The 16,474-nt window shown below is 37.3% G+C and overlaps 1 protein-coding gene across 2 annotated transcripts; it reads right to left on the bottom strand.

The window, feature by feature from the left end:
* Positions 1-75: 75 nt before the first annotated feature.
* On the bottom strand, positions 76-16,236 carry pan2 (poly(A) specific ribonuclease subunit PAN2). Of its 2 annotated transcripts, none has more exons than XM_084099628.1 (26): positions 16,152-16,236; positions 14,027-14,327; positions 13,533-13,702; positions 13,259-13,379; positions 12,620-12,697; positions 11,636-11,906; positions 9,777-10,122; positions 8,658-8,754; positions 8,225-8,344; positions 7,784-7,903; positions 7,309-7,437; positions 6,971-7,170; positions 6,708-6,856; positions 6,453-6,559; positions 6,055-6,153; positions 5,728-5,810; positions 5,086-5,227; positions 4,808-4,945; positions 4,669-4,728; positions 4,444-4,534; positions 3,624-3,781; positions 3,383-3,526; positions 1,771-1,950; positions 1,585-1,678; positions 1,289-1,492; positions 76-657 (listed from the first exon to the last, which is right to left on the bottom strand). In XM_084099628.1, exons 2-26 carry the CDS (start codon positions 14,312-14,314, stop codon positions 623-625), a joined length of 3,624 nt encoding a protein of 1,207 aa, XP_083955754.1. In that variant the 5' UTR covers positions 14,315-14,327; positions 16,152-16,236; the 3' UTR covers positions 76-622. The 2 variants fall into 2 exon arrangements, with proteins under 2 accessions (XP_083955754.1, XP_083955755.1); XM_084099629.1 differs by having other exon boundaries at positions 1,301-1,492.
* Positions 16,237-16,474: the final 238 nt, after the last annotated feature.

The raw sequence follows: 16,474 nt of genomic DNA, 5'->3' as shown, positions 1-16,474 counted from the left end.
ATAACTATAACATAAAGAGATTTTCATTTGGTTTTTACTTTGAGAACTACATCAGCCCTCAAATGGACTCAGAGATTTACCCAAAAGTCTTTATTCAGCTGCCACTTTATGGAAATGTACATCATAGATACAAAGTAGAAAATAACAGTAAATCCATTGAGAGCTTAATCCATATTCTGTGAACAGTAATTCATATTAGTGAAGTTTCTGACTCAGTATAAATACCCTGGTGCAAAAGGCCACTGTGGAGTCAACACTTGGTTCACACATTTTAAATTCACAATTTAAAGTCTCAGTCCTGGAAAAAAAAAATCTGTCCCCCTTATTCATATTCTTCCTGACAGACACATACAGGATACACAATTCTGTGGAGAAAACATGACATGATGATTTATTTTTTTTACATTTCTTTTGATTCCCCAATTTTTAAAGGGCAAAACAGACTTTTTATATCACAAAATAACATGCCTTATTTCAGATTTGCTACCTAATGACATGACATATACTTATTCAGTGGCAATTTTGGCTCAAGACATGTTGATGGTGAACACTGAAAGGCTGTACAAGAAATGACGTGAGCTGGCATCTGTTTGGCAGGAATATAACCAACACGAGAGTCGAATCATAAACCCATAACCGAGGGAAACACGGCTGTTCCTGCAGAGGGAAAAGAGCATCAGAAGTCCATCTAACAACATTTGTTAAACTTGTACACACATAAAAATGACAAAAATGACAAAAGAAAGAGTTTTAAAAAAAAGACAAGCACATGCTTTGTTATGTGGTTTTTGCAATTACACTGCAGCGATAAGGCAAAAATATTTCCCAGGCTAATTAACTGGCCAATATTTGGTCAATATTCTGCCTTTTTGGGCGGTTTACAGAAGATTTACCTCCTCATTGTGTCAGTTATAAAAATCTACCGAAAGATAAATCTGTCTATCACACTACTAATGCAACTCAACATTGCAACTTCACCCATTTTTGTCATGTATGCCTTAGGCTGAAATGATTTAAATGAGGAATAATGTGACGTGTAAGTAAATATGATATAAAATTAGTGTGCATTTCATTGTATTATTTCAATGTATTTCATTGTATTATCTATACAGTATATTAGCAAATTAGCTCAAAGGATATCAGTATTAGCAACTGGTCAACTGTGAATGCATTGCAAAATATTTACTTCTAAACAGTTTATCACCCTCTAAAAATATTATTGTATATAGACATCAGCAATGATATATATTATGTGAAATAATGTCACTGCCATGTCATTGATTCGTACTTTTTGGGCTACCTTGACCGTCTGCAGAGTCAATGTCTGGGACTTTCCAGTCTTGCTTGCGTCCTTTCTCATAAAGAGCCTTGAGAACCTTCCGGAACTCCTCTTTTCCTCCGTTATGACTCAGCTCCAGGTACTTCCTGTACAACTGTAGGGCAGTCCGTGCATCTTCAATGCTATCATGAGTTTCACCCTGGATGTTCAGATCTAAACAAATGTTCCAAAAGCCATAAAACGCTGATACACGGAAAATGACATATGAGGTCAGGTGATAAGGAAAGTTAATGCGAGAAACCCACCTAGAAAGTACCATGCCAGGAAACGCAAAGATATCATACGTTTCCTGGGCATGTGGAAGAGGTAGACGGTGTCAATCACCTGGTCTTTTGGAACCTACAAAATTTGAGGGGCTTAATATTGGTTTCCATTTTAAACTTACTTTCCACATACTAAATAAAATATTAACTTAGACAAATTCAACTCACCATCAGGTTAATGACCCGAAAATCCTTCTGCAAGCCGTGGCCGACAAAGCGAACGCCAGTGTCGATAAGAAATCGCAATTTAAGATACGTAGACTTCAGAGTAGTTAAGTGTTTGGATGAAATCTTTGCATCCAGGTCTCCAGGTTTGATACCAGAGTACTGAGTCAGGTAGTCCACCACCTGTACATGCAAAGTAACTAGTAAGAAGCAGAAAGTGTTTTCCAAAACATTTTGAACATGATTTCATGTTTTTGACAAAAAATACCGAAAGCAAACTACTAGTCATTAGTCAAGTACAGTGATTCACCTTGCGCTTAAATTATTCAAAAATAATGACCGGTATAATGACAGTAACAGATCTCTCCTGATAAGGCACAAAACTGCGGTTCTCACTTTATGAGGTCATTAAAAAGCCCTTATCCAAAGGTAATTTCCCTATTATGCGAGTTACATTTTGGCCACATACACACAGCAGCTAAAATCAGCTTTTAGTGCTTAAACATTTTCTGTACACACAAAGTTTAGTAATTTACAGGAATGACAACCGCATTCTACAATCAAGTTAAATCCAGAAAAATGCAGGTAGTGACAACCACGTTTACAAAAATGTGCAGTTTGTACGGAACCGGACTGAACAGTTGTTGTTACTGCCGTATTTAAATGCACACATGTTACTCTTCTGCATGTGTGCAGCGCAAGAAAATCACAGGGAAAGAGGTATGGGCCTTGACTGGAAAAAAACACTGAACAAGAAACAAGCTCACCCCAATGAACCAAAATAAATCCAAATGCTTTATATTGAAAATAAGATCAAAATATCGTGACTCTCACGTTCCCATTTTAATAACTCTTGAATGTTTTATGAGCCAAGCTTAAACAACAACCCCAAAAACACTTATAATAAGTGGACATGGCAACATGGCAACACTGCAAGAGAGCGCTCTGCGAACACGACACCTCTGTCGGGGGTGGTCCAGTTTCAATTGCAAAACACAACGGCTGCATACGAAATCGCAAACTTCCCTACTATATAGTAGGCAAAAAACAGTATGTGACAAAAAAAAAGTATGTCAATTCATAGTACTCATAAAAGAGTAGGCACAAAAATTCCCGGATTACATACTTGTTCTGGAGAGCTTCGGAAGTGATTTCGGACACTTTACCATCCCATGATGCCGTGGGAGAGGATTTATGAATGGCAGTGAAGAGATGTAACTGACGCTGTTAGGTCACGTGATAATGACAACATGGCGAATGTAGTAAGTCCAGATTACACTCATACTAAATACACTCATACTATATAGAATGTTTTTTTTTTTTTGTGGTCGTGAGGTAATTACTTATTCAAAATAAGTACCTACTCAAGAGAGTACGTGATTTCGGACGCAGCCAATGAGTCTTTTGTTGTTGTAATATCATTATTTTTGTAAAATAGCGGATACCAGACTGTTGCTATGATTACCAAGGTGTCATCACAGTTTCAGGAGTTGTGTTCAGTACACACAAACACAATGATAATTTAGGGGATTCACTCCCATATTAAAATGCAGTTGTCACTCCTGAAACTTTACAGTGTGTACATGTCCTTAGAATGTTTTGACAGAGTCTTGACCTGTTCCTGTGTAGATATGTAGTCATCAATGAACGGCACTCCCTCATTGGGACCCTGGCCTCTCACGCATGTGATACGAGCGACAGACATCTGGCTGGGCTTAATGGTGGACTTGGTCCCGTCACTGCGCAGTTCTGCCTCTTCCTGTTCAAGCACACGAAAGCATTAAATATTTGGGGTACGAAAAAATATGTTTAAAAAAAATGCCAGTAATTACCAAATATTAGTGTTTCCTACTGACCTGGTTGAGTGTGACAAACTCTGCGTCTAATCCAACAAGGTCTCCAGCCTGCGGCATCTCGCTCATCATTAGGGGGATGAAGGTGGCGTGACTCTTCCTCTGTTTCCGTGCCAACGAGGCCTCCGTCAGCAGGACGCTGGCTTCAATAGGGTTCTTAACTATGAGGAAATGGAGTAGATGCAGGAATAAAACATTAAAACATTTTTAGTGAGAAGATTACACTATAGTACAGTTCAAAAGTTTGGGGTGAGAAAGATTTTTTAATGTTTTTGAAAGTGTCTTATATTCACCAATGCTGTATTTTTGGTCAAAAATACAGTTGAATTATTGTGTGATATTGTAACAAATTAAAATAAATGTTTTCTATTTGAATACATTTTAAATTGTAATTTATTCCTGTGATGCAAAGCTGAATTTTCATTACTCCAGTCTTCAGTGTCACATGATCCTTCAGAATTCATTCTAATATACTGATTTGCTGCTCAAGAAACATTTATTATTTTTATCAATGTTGAAAACAGTTGAGCTGTTTAATATTTTGGTGGATTCTTGACTTTATCTTTCATGATTCTTTGATTAATAGAAAGCATTTATTTAAAACAGAAATATTTGTAACATTATAAGTCTTTACTGTCACTTTTGATTGATTTAATGCATCCTTGCTATGTATATTACAAATGTTACATAATTATAATAAAATGCAAGCAAAATGTGTGTTTTTTTGTGTGTGTGTGTGTGTGTGTGTGTGTGTGTGTGTGTGTGATAACTGACACATTTTTAAAGAGAAGATGTATTTAAAGTCAGATAAAGTATCACATACTTCGCAAATCATACTTGGCGTTGTAGTTCCTCTTGATGTAGTAAAGTACAGCCGGAACCTTCCAGTTCGCATCAAACTGTGCTGATTCAGCCTAATGAAGATATATTTCGTGAAACAATTCGGTGTCATAAAATGAAACAAAATGAAAAAACAGTATTTACTGAACTAATACATTAAATGGGTTGTGTGTAAAGAGTAAATTTGACTGATGTTTGGTATTTTTACCTTGTCAATCGGCTCAATCAGAAAATCATTGAACAGATACCACTGCTGGTGTGTTACTCCCTGAAAGCAAGACACAGAAAACTCAGTTCATGTCCAACATATGTCGAATATCTATAAGTGCTTAAAAGACTTTGCTCACTTCTTTCCTCTGATGGTAGGTCTCGCCCACTTTGATATGTGCCACCAGGTTTCCTCCGGTCCGAGCATCTTGGATATGAGACACAGTGACGACCAAGTCATAGACAGAAGCCCCATCTGCCTCTGCACTTTCAGTCAGCTATGAGAAGAAATAAGTCACAATTTGGTTGAGCAGAGTTTTCTTTTAATAACCTCCAATGTCATCTGTCTGAGGTTTGACAATCCTTGATATGGTTAATGAAGTTCATCTGTTGGAAAGAGTGAAAAGGCGTTCCTCACCTCCTCTCCCTCAGACAGGCAGCTGACCTCCAGGCCCTGAGACTTACTAATGCACATCTTCAGACTAAGAGGGATCCACACGTGCCTCATGTCCTCCGCCTGAGAGTCAAATGTCAAGCCCTCCACACTGCACAGCTCTTCCCTGTACACAACACGTGCACACACACACATATATAATTAGAATATATATGTATCAGGTTTAGTATCATTAACTAAAACTATTTCAATATTTCTGTTAATTGAAATAAAACTGAAATAAAATATAAACATTAGTTGAAAAACTTAATTTAAACGAAAATTAGAAATGTTGCATTTAAGTTGAAGTTGCAGTTTAAGTTGAAGCACTAAAATTATTAACTGGAAATAATTCAATTTAAATAGTATTATTAAAAATAAAAAATCTATTAAAATGCACATACTGCACATATTGAAATGACTAAAAATGAAACCAGAAATAACATGAAAAATAAAATAAAATAAAAATTAAAACATCACATATACACGCGCACACACACACACACATACATATACATAATATATATACATACATATACATAATATATATATATATATACATACATATACATATACACACACACACATACATATACATATGCGCGTTTCTCCAATCATCACACTTACTCTAAACACCATTCTGTCGGTAGAGGCTCTTTGGGTTTCTGAGGTTCAGCAGCCTCTTTCTTCAGGGCTTTGTTGAACGCATACTGTAAACAAAAAGAGTATTCATTGCTGAATGAATGGAAAATCAAGACAAATCAATGTGCCTAGAGTTTTTTACACCAATTATACACCGACCAGCTGAATGAACAGGCTGTTGCATTGCTGATGAGGATTTTTAACTCACGACGCAAGCGGATGTGTAAAGAATTAGAGAACATTTAAGGGCAGATTTATGTCTGTAAACACATGACTATATATTCTGGCAACAGAAAGGGATATGGGTCTGACCTCAGTCTGTGCCTTCCAGAACTCTGCCTCTTTAGCGCTGTTCACCTCACAGTTGATCACCAGAACATCAGGCAGACAGCGAATGTTCCTGGTCTGCACCTAAAAATAGATATGCATTTAGTATTTAGCCATATACTGTATGTACACTCAGCCATATTTTTTGAATGTTTTTGAAAGGAGTATCTTATGCACACACAAGGCTGCAATTATTTGACCAATAATACAGTAAAACAGTAATACTGTTACATTTTAAATAAATTTTTTCTATTTTAGTATATTTTAAAATGTTATTCCTGTGATGGCAAAGCTGATTTCTCATTTCTTCAGTGTCACATGATCCTTCAGAAGTCATTGTAATCATTCATCAAATTTTGTAAGAGAAAGAGGGAATGACTTACTGTTGGCTGGTATTTCTCACAGTTCTCACACCAGGCCTGTGTGCTCTGTTCCAGACAGATACTCTTCTTCAGGATGTCTGCGAAGTCATATTCCTCTATCGTCTTATCTGTCCACATCCAATTAAAAAAGCAATCCAGTTATTTAATTAATTTAGTTTCTAGAACAAGAAAAATCTAAATCAAACCACTCTCCCCAAAACCTTTAAAAACTGGTCTATATAGTGTGAATATAATGTGTGGTGTGGTGGTTCTGACCCTGAGAGCTGTGCTCCGGGTAGTGCATGGTAAACAGCAGAGTCAAAGAAGCGCGAACCGTCTCCTTTCCACAGCGACACAAACTGCTGTTCTCCACTTCACAGCCAAACAACCGACCAATCACAGACTCGCCTGTGGAACCCAGCGCACTGCCAGTGACACAAAACACAAATTGTTCTTAACTCAGTGTTGTGTAATCTGTTGCATTGTATTGATGGGGCTTGTGTTTCATGAATGATGCAGCTCCACTGTGGAGTCCACACCTGCTGCTGGCTCCTCTGTACGCCTGCGGTCCTTCCTGCTCCAGTGTTTCCTGATGCAGCTGTGCGAGAATAAAGCGGTTCCAGCTCTGGATGAGACGTCCCAGACGTGCTTTCCCTGTCTGCTCATCAGAGTCAGCCAGGATCAAACCCAACGCCGATGCCTCTGGAATTGTCCGGAAAGCCCGGAGAAAATTACTGGCCTGTGAAGGAAACAAAAAAACAAATGCTCTGTGCATGTGCATGTGCATACGCTATGCATGACTGACAGCTCTGATGGAATAGATATGCAACCAAAGCTGGTGATGAACTCTGATTGGATGACAAGCTCTATCGTATACCTGGCAGGGGTCTCCTCTACTCAAGTCCAGCATGTGAAAAAGGAACCCCAGCTCACAGGCCAGGCAGAACTCCTTCTGACACAAGTGATTCTGTACCAGGCACCTGATTGGCTCCAGGAAGTACAGCACCTGTCACAGCACACACAGGGTTAACTATTAATACAATTCTAGAGGGCCAATACATCCAAAGTGAAAGTTATGCATTCACAAAATTCCTTAGAGAGCACAAAAAATCCCAAGGACTTTTTAGAGCAATCGGCATGTGACGTATTGGGATTTTTTTTCTTTTTTCAGATTCATCAGACAAACTTCAAATTGCATTTCAACTAAAATATATAATATATAAAATATGTATGCATTTACTTTACTTTAAAATATGTATGTACTTGTATACTGATTATTAGTTATATTTAATTATTAATAAATATATAATATTGCAGTAAAAGTGTGTGTGTGTGTGTGTGTGTGTTTTCACCTGGATCATGCAGTTACAGTAAGCATTGGGTATGTGAGGCTCCAGACCAGCAAACAAAGTCCGGTTATAGTGCTTAAAATCAAAGTCTTCCAGTCCCAGTTTGGAATATTTAATGGTCACCTGACATAAACATAAGTCACATAATCAGAACAGCCTTATCCCAGTGTTTCAGGTGTATTTAATAAACATGAGAATCACTACGGATCCCACAACAGGGCATTGTGATTAATTATTAATATTTTATTATTCAACTGCAGCAAACTTTCTTTGACTTCAGTTCAGTTTTTGTTCTAAAAACAATATATATAAAACATAATCTCATCTAAAAGGAATTTGCATGCAAACATTTGTAATGGACAAAATAGCTCAAGTGGTATGTAATTATTTGAACAAAACATCACCAAGATCATTGGTTTATGCACAATAATGGCTCATCACTACCTTCCTGTATTTCTTTGGAATCATGTAAAGATGCGGCTCCTCATCTCGACCAATAGGAGACTCCGGGACCTGATTATAGCTGTCATACTCAAGTTCTACGTCTTTTATCTTATAAGGAACCTGGGAAAAACAGAGATAAAATCTGTAAAGAAATGACCGGTTATACAGCATTACTGAACTGAAATGATTGACACATTGTCAAATAACATACCAAAGACACTAGATCAGCTACAATACTGTAAGATATGACTTTACTCATAACATATGGAAAATGTTTGTCTTGATTAATTTTAATTACTCAATAATTGTTTAGTAACCATGTTTACACATTTAATGATGCTGAAACCATTGAAACATTTCAATTCAGCATTTTGCCATCTTTAGATGATTCAAACATAAACTAGAATCAAGTTTGAAAAGAGCACATGCTTGCCTGGTTTCTGGGACGGGTTCTAGGATTGGGGGCATATCCAATAAAGCCCACAGTCTTCATAGTCCTAAGAATCTCTGCATCTACCGCAGGGGCTCGTCTGACACAGTGAAAAGAATCAACATCAACAAACCGCCACACATCTCATTTGTTGAGGAGGGAATTGATATTCATAAACTACATAAATAAAATTGGTGTCAATAAAAAAAAGTGTGATACCAGATATAATTTTGCTCAAATTGAAGAATATCACAACAAATCCAGTTCTAGTATTTATGGTCATGACCTGAGACATACTGAAGGGGGCAGTATTACTCAATAACACTCGGATACAGGGGATGTGTGCAAAACACCATACTACTGTATGACATTCTGCAAAAAATAGTATACATATTGTGCACAGTATACAAACTGAATGTATGCATAGAATACCAAGATGACCTACTACATTTGCCAAAACATGCAGTATACAAAAGAACACAATGAAGTATGATCAACCTTTAATTTCCAATGAAATACCAGCAGCAATTTCTATCTTCTTTTTTTACTTATAATTTGATTGAAAAGGCAATGTTTCCACAAAATTGGATTAGAAATGTGACATAAGAGTTTATATCCGATATACACAAAATATCTTATAATAATAATAATAACCTTATTCTCATGGATCTTCAAGCATTATATCCTTTCCAAATATTTCAAAATATTTATATATGCAGTTTGGGGTCAGAAAGAAATAATTTGGTAAGGATGCATTAAACTGATTAAAAGTGACAGTAAAGACATTTACAATGTTCAAATAAATGTTGTTCAGAATCATGACAAAAATCTGCATGTTTTCCACAAAAATATCAAGTGGTACAACTGTTTCCAAACATGTTTCTTAAGCACCAAATCAGCATATTATAATTATTTCTGAAGGATCATGTGACACTGAAGACTGGAGTAATGATGCTGAAAATTCAGCTTTGCCATCACAGGAATAAATTAAAAATTTAAAATGTATTAAAACTATTATTTAAATTGTAATATTGAAATGAATGTTTTTACTGTATTTTGATCAAATAAATGCCGCCTTGGTGAGCATTAGCATATATAAGGCAGAATGAGGCTCAGTCATACCTGGGGCTGGGCGTGATAAGGGCGGTGGGCCAATCAGAGAGCAGGGGCTCTGTGCTGGTAAGGGGCATTGGCAGAAGGCACAGAGGCATCAGCTCATGGTTCCAATCCAGCTGGGGCAAGGAGTCCACCAGGCAGGGCAGGGCTAACTCCGTCTCCCTGGAGTAACTGTTGAAGGACACCTCTGGGGCGCTGGACCACAGGTGCACACCGCCACCAGAGTCCCCAAAGGAGAGCGCCTGTTTGCTGGACGACACATCAAAGCTCATCAGCAGCTGCCCCACAGTGTTGACGTGGAAGATATCAGCCAGACTGGCCAGGCCGGTGGGCTCGCAGAACTGACACTGACCTACAGCGACACACACACACCATGACCTCAGTGACAAATAATAAGCAATAATATTTTTGTATAATATTTGAATGTTTTTTTTTAGAATACCATTATTAATTACCAAAACTCTGTTGTAAACAGATATCTTCAATCATACATCGTCATATGAACAACTAGTAAGTTAATAGACTAATACATCACAGTAACGGATATAATGGAAAAATGGCTTGCCGTTTAATGGAGTCAACTGTAAACTCCGTAACAGCTCTGAATGATTCATTGGTCACTAAGTGACTTATGAATCTCACAAATCAGTGAGTCCATTTGGAACCTGATTCAAAACCAAAAAACCAAAGGGTTTTTTGTGTGAATCTTTTTGACTAAGATGAAAAAGAACCCGTTTGTAAGAGGCGTTTGGTTACTGATTAAGATCCATCCCCATACCGCATAGAATCAATAACTTCTAAGTCACTAAAAAAACTAAACGGTTTTCAACAGCTAAATTACTCGCCATCAGATTCTGTTCCTCCCATGTTTCTCAAACAAAAAGGTTATATTTATCAAACTGATGCTGATTAAGATTCATCACATCATCTATATGTACAGTATGTGAGAGAGTAAGTAAAAGAGTCTTATCAATTACTTTGTTTTTGTAAAGAAGACATTTCATTTTTTCTACAATCTTTTATCTTTTAATTACAAACCAATTAATTTTGCTCACAAATACAGTATTGTTTAATTGAATAAAAATATCTGCATATAGTTCATATAGTAGCAAACTCTAGCGAGATGATATCTACCACACATGGACTTCTCCAAAATACATTTTAACTTATCACAATTTTTTTGTGCACATTTGCAACCTGTCTGGAGCACTGTAAAGGCAATAAAGTTGTGCAACAAGTTTCAAAATACTCACATATGTTCAACCTCTGTGCAAACTTTAAAAACTATTTAAGAACTCTGCTTCTCTAACAACTTTTCTTTCCTTTTTTTCTGATTTCAACCAAACCCCAAAGGATAGAAATCAAACTCCAGCCAACATTGTTCTTTTTCGACTTGAAAATACATCACATTATGCTGTGTAAGAATGTCTTCAAGTCAAGGACATTGCGATGCATTTCTGGGACACTGTTGAGCTGCTTCAGCAGGATTAGTTCATGTGACCCAAAAATGTGACTGAAAATCTATGTGGACAACATGACAAACACCAAAAGGGAAATGAAAGCAAGGTGGGACTTTTAAATGCTGAAAAACTGCACCTAATGGAGATATAAAATCAGCAAGCTTCAGAAAAAAAATAACTAGATTCAACATGAGTCTGGGAACAACAACGGTAGCCCAAAGAAGACCACTATAGGTTGATGAAAATCATTTGCAAGTTGCAAATTAAAGTCCCACAACATTTCAGTTGGCTGTTGACAGTTGACTGTTGACTGGGGTGTGGCAACCACTTAATGTTTTCTTTTTAGTGGTGATAGTTAGGTAAATACCAGTACTAGCACTTCTGAGACACACACATGCATCATACCTGTTTGTGAAATGATAGCCAGACGGGAGGTGTATGTGGGGATAAAGCGGAGAAAAACGGGGTCCACATGGACCTGCAGTGGGCTGATGGCCCTCATCATGCGTAGGTCATACACCATGAGGAACCGGTCACATGACAGTCCATTCAGGCCACGGCTCGAGAAACCACATGCCGCTAACAGGTTACCGTGTACGTCGAAATCTGACAGGCTTCCGGAGAACGCGTCAAACTCATACTCCATTTTAAATGTACGTACATCACGCAGAGACACCTGTGACAAATAATTCAGAAATGAAAATGGGGAGATTAATTTAACATTGATTACTATATATTTTTTTTTTACCATATACTTATATACTTACATATACCGTTAATTAAGGTTATGCATATTGATGAACGCATTCAACAATAATGGTTGGAGGAATCGTTCTTTATCTATAAATCTACACCAGAAACAAATGAAATTTATTTGCAGCATTAAGATTTTAGGTTAGTCACCTTTTAGTTTTATTGCTGTATACAAATATGTACCTCATTCAAAAAACTGCATGGATAAAAAAAACTTACAAAAAAATGTTGTTTAAAATACTATATTTAAACAAATGTTGGCAAATGACATTAGCTGTAGTTACTAACGAAATAAATATTTTCATTGAACTGCAATGTGATCACACAAACTGCTCTGGTGAGACAGATCGATCCATGCACATAAAGCTCTTCCACTTAATTTTGTGGACAAGCTGAAAATTCCAACTACCAAATAGTCTGAGCTGATCTGCATTTGAGAAATTTAGGAATGTATGAATGAACAAAAAGAAAAAGCCCTATGTATTCTACCCGTGTTTATAGCTAAAGTGTAGGCAGCACGGGAAACATGAGACAACAGCAAACTTTTCACACACCACATCCCTCTATTTCTGTGGGAAAAGCGAAAGGAGGAAACTGTGTGTTCCACATCCATTTTCGTTTTACTCCTTCACTCACCTTGCCGGATGTGTGACCGCAAAAAAAGAAGCGATTGGACTGTCTCATGATGGCGACTCCAGGCACTTCAACAGTAAACTAGAATGACAGTAGAAATGAAATGAACACTTTAGAAAAAGATCTCTGAAACATCCGATAATAAACGTTGTAAAATGAGTCTTGAAAACATCCATAGATGTATTAATCTAAAAAAAATTTTTTTTTAAATAATATACAAAATAATATAAATTTAAAAGAATGAAATTAATGGCATTAAAAATAAATATAAATTAAATTAAATAAATAAATATAGACAAAAAAAATAATAATAATAAAAATGAACAAAGTTATAAACAAAGCTGAACTATAAAATATTAAAAATGTATTTTTATATATATTTTTTATCATTATTTCTAAAAGAAACAAAGAAAATATGCTTTCTAGAGATTGTATTTGTTTAATGATCTATAAAAAAAATCAAATTAATAAAATATATATTATATATATATACATTATTTTAAAAATGAACTATAAAATGTTTACAATTTTTTTTTTTAATGTTTTAACTTTATTCTTTATTTAAAAAGTTCATTTATAAATGCTTTATAAAAATAGGTAGAGCTAGTAAAGTATTACCGAAGTGGTATTGTATCACCTTACTTTTTGTGTCTCCTGTACTGTGGTGAGGTCAAGTTCTACCACATAGTTCTGCAGACCCCCCATTAACAATGTGTTGTTATCGTTCAGAATCAAACTGTGCATGTCTGCACCCTCCTCCATTCTGAAAACAAAATGAAAGAATGAACACCCACACATAGGCATACACAAGCAAATAAAACCATTTATTACAGTATTCACAGTATTTTCTGTATGACCCCATTTTGAGGACACACCAGTGCTTATCTGGACATGTAAATGTAGGTGTGCAACTCACGGAAAATCAAACATAATAAAACCTCCTCGCGTGAGGCATTTGAGGTTGTTTTTGGTCAGAAACAGCACTCCCGTGTCCATACTCTGGATGTGGCGAATGTCATCAGTCATGTGTACCTGGAAAGAGGAGTAGCGGCCCATTGTCGGACCAAAGAAGGAACTTGCATGTCCCTGTTATGAAAGAGAGGAAAGAACAACCACACACAAACACACACAAGTCAGTATTGCGGCTCAGGCTTATGAATAAAATGACATCATCTGAATGTGGAAGTACATCAGAGACACTGCATTGGATCACTATCAAAAGCACAGCTGAATTTTTGGAGCGAGATTAAACTTTAACTTTAAATCTCCCAACTTCAATAGAAACATTTATCCATTCATGCAAAATTTTTGGTGAAAACACTTTCTATGTTGGATGTAGTCTCATTGTTGTCTCGCTTGGTGTGTTTTTTCGGTAAATGACATAAATGCAGATATAATGCGTCACTTCACCCGGTGGTTCCCCATCCACAGGAGCTCCTCCTGCAGGTCGAAGTGTGTGGCCGTCACGGGGATCCCGACCTCAGCAGCCACGCTGTGCAGCTCCGAGTACATGCCCTCCACCATGTGCACGGAGTCGGACACCGGCACGGCTAACGCATCGGGGTCGAGCTCCACACCCTGCATCAGCGCGGGGTCGAGCCGCGGGTCCAGGGAAGAGTCCAGGCCGGGCTCCAGGCTGCCGTGCATGCCGGGTGCGTATTCGCCCAAGCCCGGGTCCAGACCCTCGAAGTTCATCATGAGGATGGTGATGCTGAGTTAGAGGGACAACAGAATGAGGTCAAGGGTGCCTTTTGTGTCACTTATGAAAAAACATGACTTTAACAAAAAGCTTTAACTCTTTCTTTTTGTGTGTGTGTGTGTGTGTGTGTGTCATTAAAGGTATTGTTCTTAATACATCAACAAAAAATCAATTAACTTTTTATTTAACTTTCATCCTCCTCCTTAATGAAATGGCTTTACGGTTTCCCAGCTCTATGTTTCCAATTTCTTCTTAAAATCAAGAATGATAAAATCATACCCCCCCCCCATACATTTTTTAATGCTCATATTTATTATACATATATATATATATTACCAATTTATTTAATATTTTGCTAATATTAATTAGCATTAAATGTTTTTTTTTAGTTAGTGTCATGAAATTGATCAGGCTAGTAATAGCTAAAATAAAAACGAAAAAAAAAAAATTATAAGAAATTTACATTTACATTCATTCATTTAGTAGACACTTTTATTCAAAGCGACTTACAAATGAGAACAATAAAGCAGTGAAACTAACAATAGGACAACAATATGCAAGTGCTATGACCCTTCTCAGTTTAATCTAACGCAGTACATGTACTTTTTTTTATTTTTATAAATAGATATAGAATAGAAGAGAAAGTGTTAGTATTAATGGATCAAGTGTTGCCGAAAAAGATGCATCTTCAGCCGTTTCTTGAAAATGGAGCAGTTCTGGTTGAGTTAGGCAGATCATTGACAGCAGGGAACAGTCATGGTAAAGGTCCGAGAAAGAGATTTTGTGCCTCTTTGAGATGGCACCACAAGACGACGTTCGCTTGCAGAGCGCAAGTTTCTGGATGGCACATAAGCCTGAAGTAATGAGTTTAGGTAAAAGGGAGCTAAGCCAGTGGTTGTTCAGTAGGCCAACGTTAGTTACGAGCGGCAACTGGCAACCAGTGCAATTTTGTGAGGAGAGGAGTGACGTGCGCTCTCTTCAGCTCGTTAAAGACCACTCTAGCTGCAGAATTTTGGATCAGTTGCAGAGGTTTGACAGTGCAAGCTAGAAGACCAGCCAGGAGAGCATTACAATAGTCCAGTCTGGATAGACAAGGAGTTGCGTAGCATGCTCTGATAGGAAGGGCCTGATCCTCCTAATGTTGCATAAGGCAAATCTGCAGGACCGGGCAGTTCTAGCAATGTGGTCTGTGAAGTTCAACTGATCATCAATCACAACTGATGGAGTTATGGATGATGAACCTAGCTGAATGGAGAAGTTGTGGTGTAGTGTTGAGTTGGCCGGGAACACAAGCAGCTCTGTCTTCGCAAGCTTAAGTTGAAGGTGGTGGTCCTTCATCCAGCCAGAAACGGAAAATGGAAAGGCACCCTTTTAGATAATGGACCCAGTTGTGGAGACGTATGTGCTTCTTTTCAAAACCTACAGTGAGCTGCCTACCTAGACAGCATTTTTGAGCACCATGAGTTCAATAAGCGCATTCCAATTCGGAGTGAAACGCCTATGACACCCAATACTGCAGTCTAGGTAGACAGCTCTGTAGGTTTTGAAACACAACAGTAAGTTACTGTTGGACTCTACGTAAATGAACGAGACGTTATTTTACCGTCTGCGACAGTTTTCCAGTTTCCTACCGCAGTACAAACAAGAAAAATCTTTTTAAATCGGGTGTGCATTAAACTTCTGAATTAAAGAGCAATGTTATTTGTTTTCTTTGCGTGGAACGTCTGACATCTAACGTTACACTCACGATTTCAAATAGCAAAAAAATCCTTTTGACAGCGTAACAGGAAGGGCCTTAAAATGTGTAATTTGAGCATTTAACAGGATAAATCATACCTTTAGACTACAGTTATCCTCGGATCCATGTGCACACCTCCCTTCAGTCAAAACAAAAACAAGCACACACTTCCGGGTGAGATCGAACTGCATCCGGGATTATCACCGGCTCTAAAACGGTCGCTAAAATGAAAATATTATTGTGTCTGTCTGCCTGTCTATTAAATATGTTTTTAATTCTGAAAAAAATAAACAAATAACAGAAAATGTTCCGCTATGGAAAAGTTGTAGAACAATATTTAAATTATTATTATTATATATTCTCTCTCTCTCTCTCTCTCTCTCTCTCTCTCTCTCTCTCTCTCTATGTTTTGTTTCAGTAG

This window comes from Abramis brama, assembly GCF_963993115.1.
Source record: "Abramis brama genome assembly, chromosome: 22".
NCBI classification, from domain to species: Eukaryota; Metazoa; Chordata; class Actinopteri; order Cypriniformes; family Leuciscidae; genus Abramis; species Abramis brama.
The sequence above is the reverse complement of the archived record's forward strand: the minus strand, read 5'-3'. Positions and strand labels throughout refer to the sequence as shown.

What these genes read in the sequence shown, in the direction of transcription:
- pan2 (XM_084099628.1), bottom strand. Translation starts at nt 14,314, where the DNA reads ATGATGAACTTCGAGGGTCTGGACCCGGGCTTGGGCGAATACGCACCC. An exon ending in ACTGTAACTGCATGATCCAG is followed by an intron (nt 7,438 to 7,783) that starts GTGAAAACACAC and finishes GTGCTGTGACAG; the next exon opens with GTGCTGTACTTCCTGGAGCC. An exon ending in CGCCAAGTATGATTTGCGAA is followed by an intron (nt 3,782 to 4,443) that starts GTATGTGATACT and finishes ATTTCCTCATAG; the next exon opens with TTAAGAACCCTATTGAAGCC.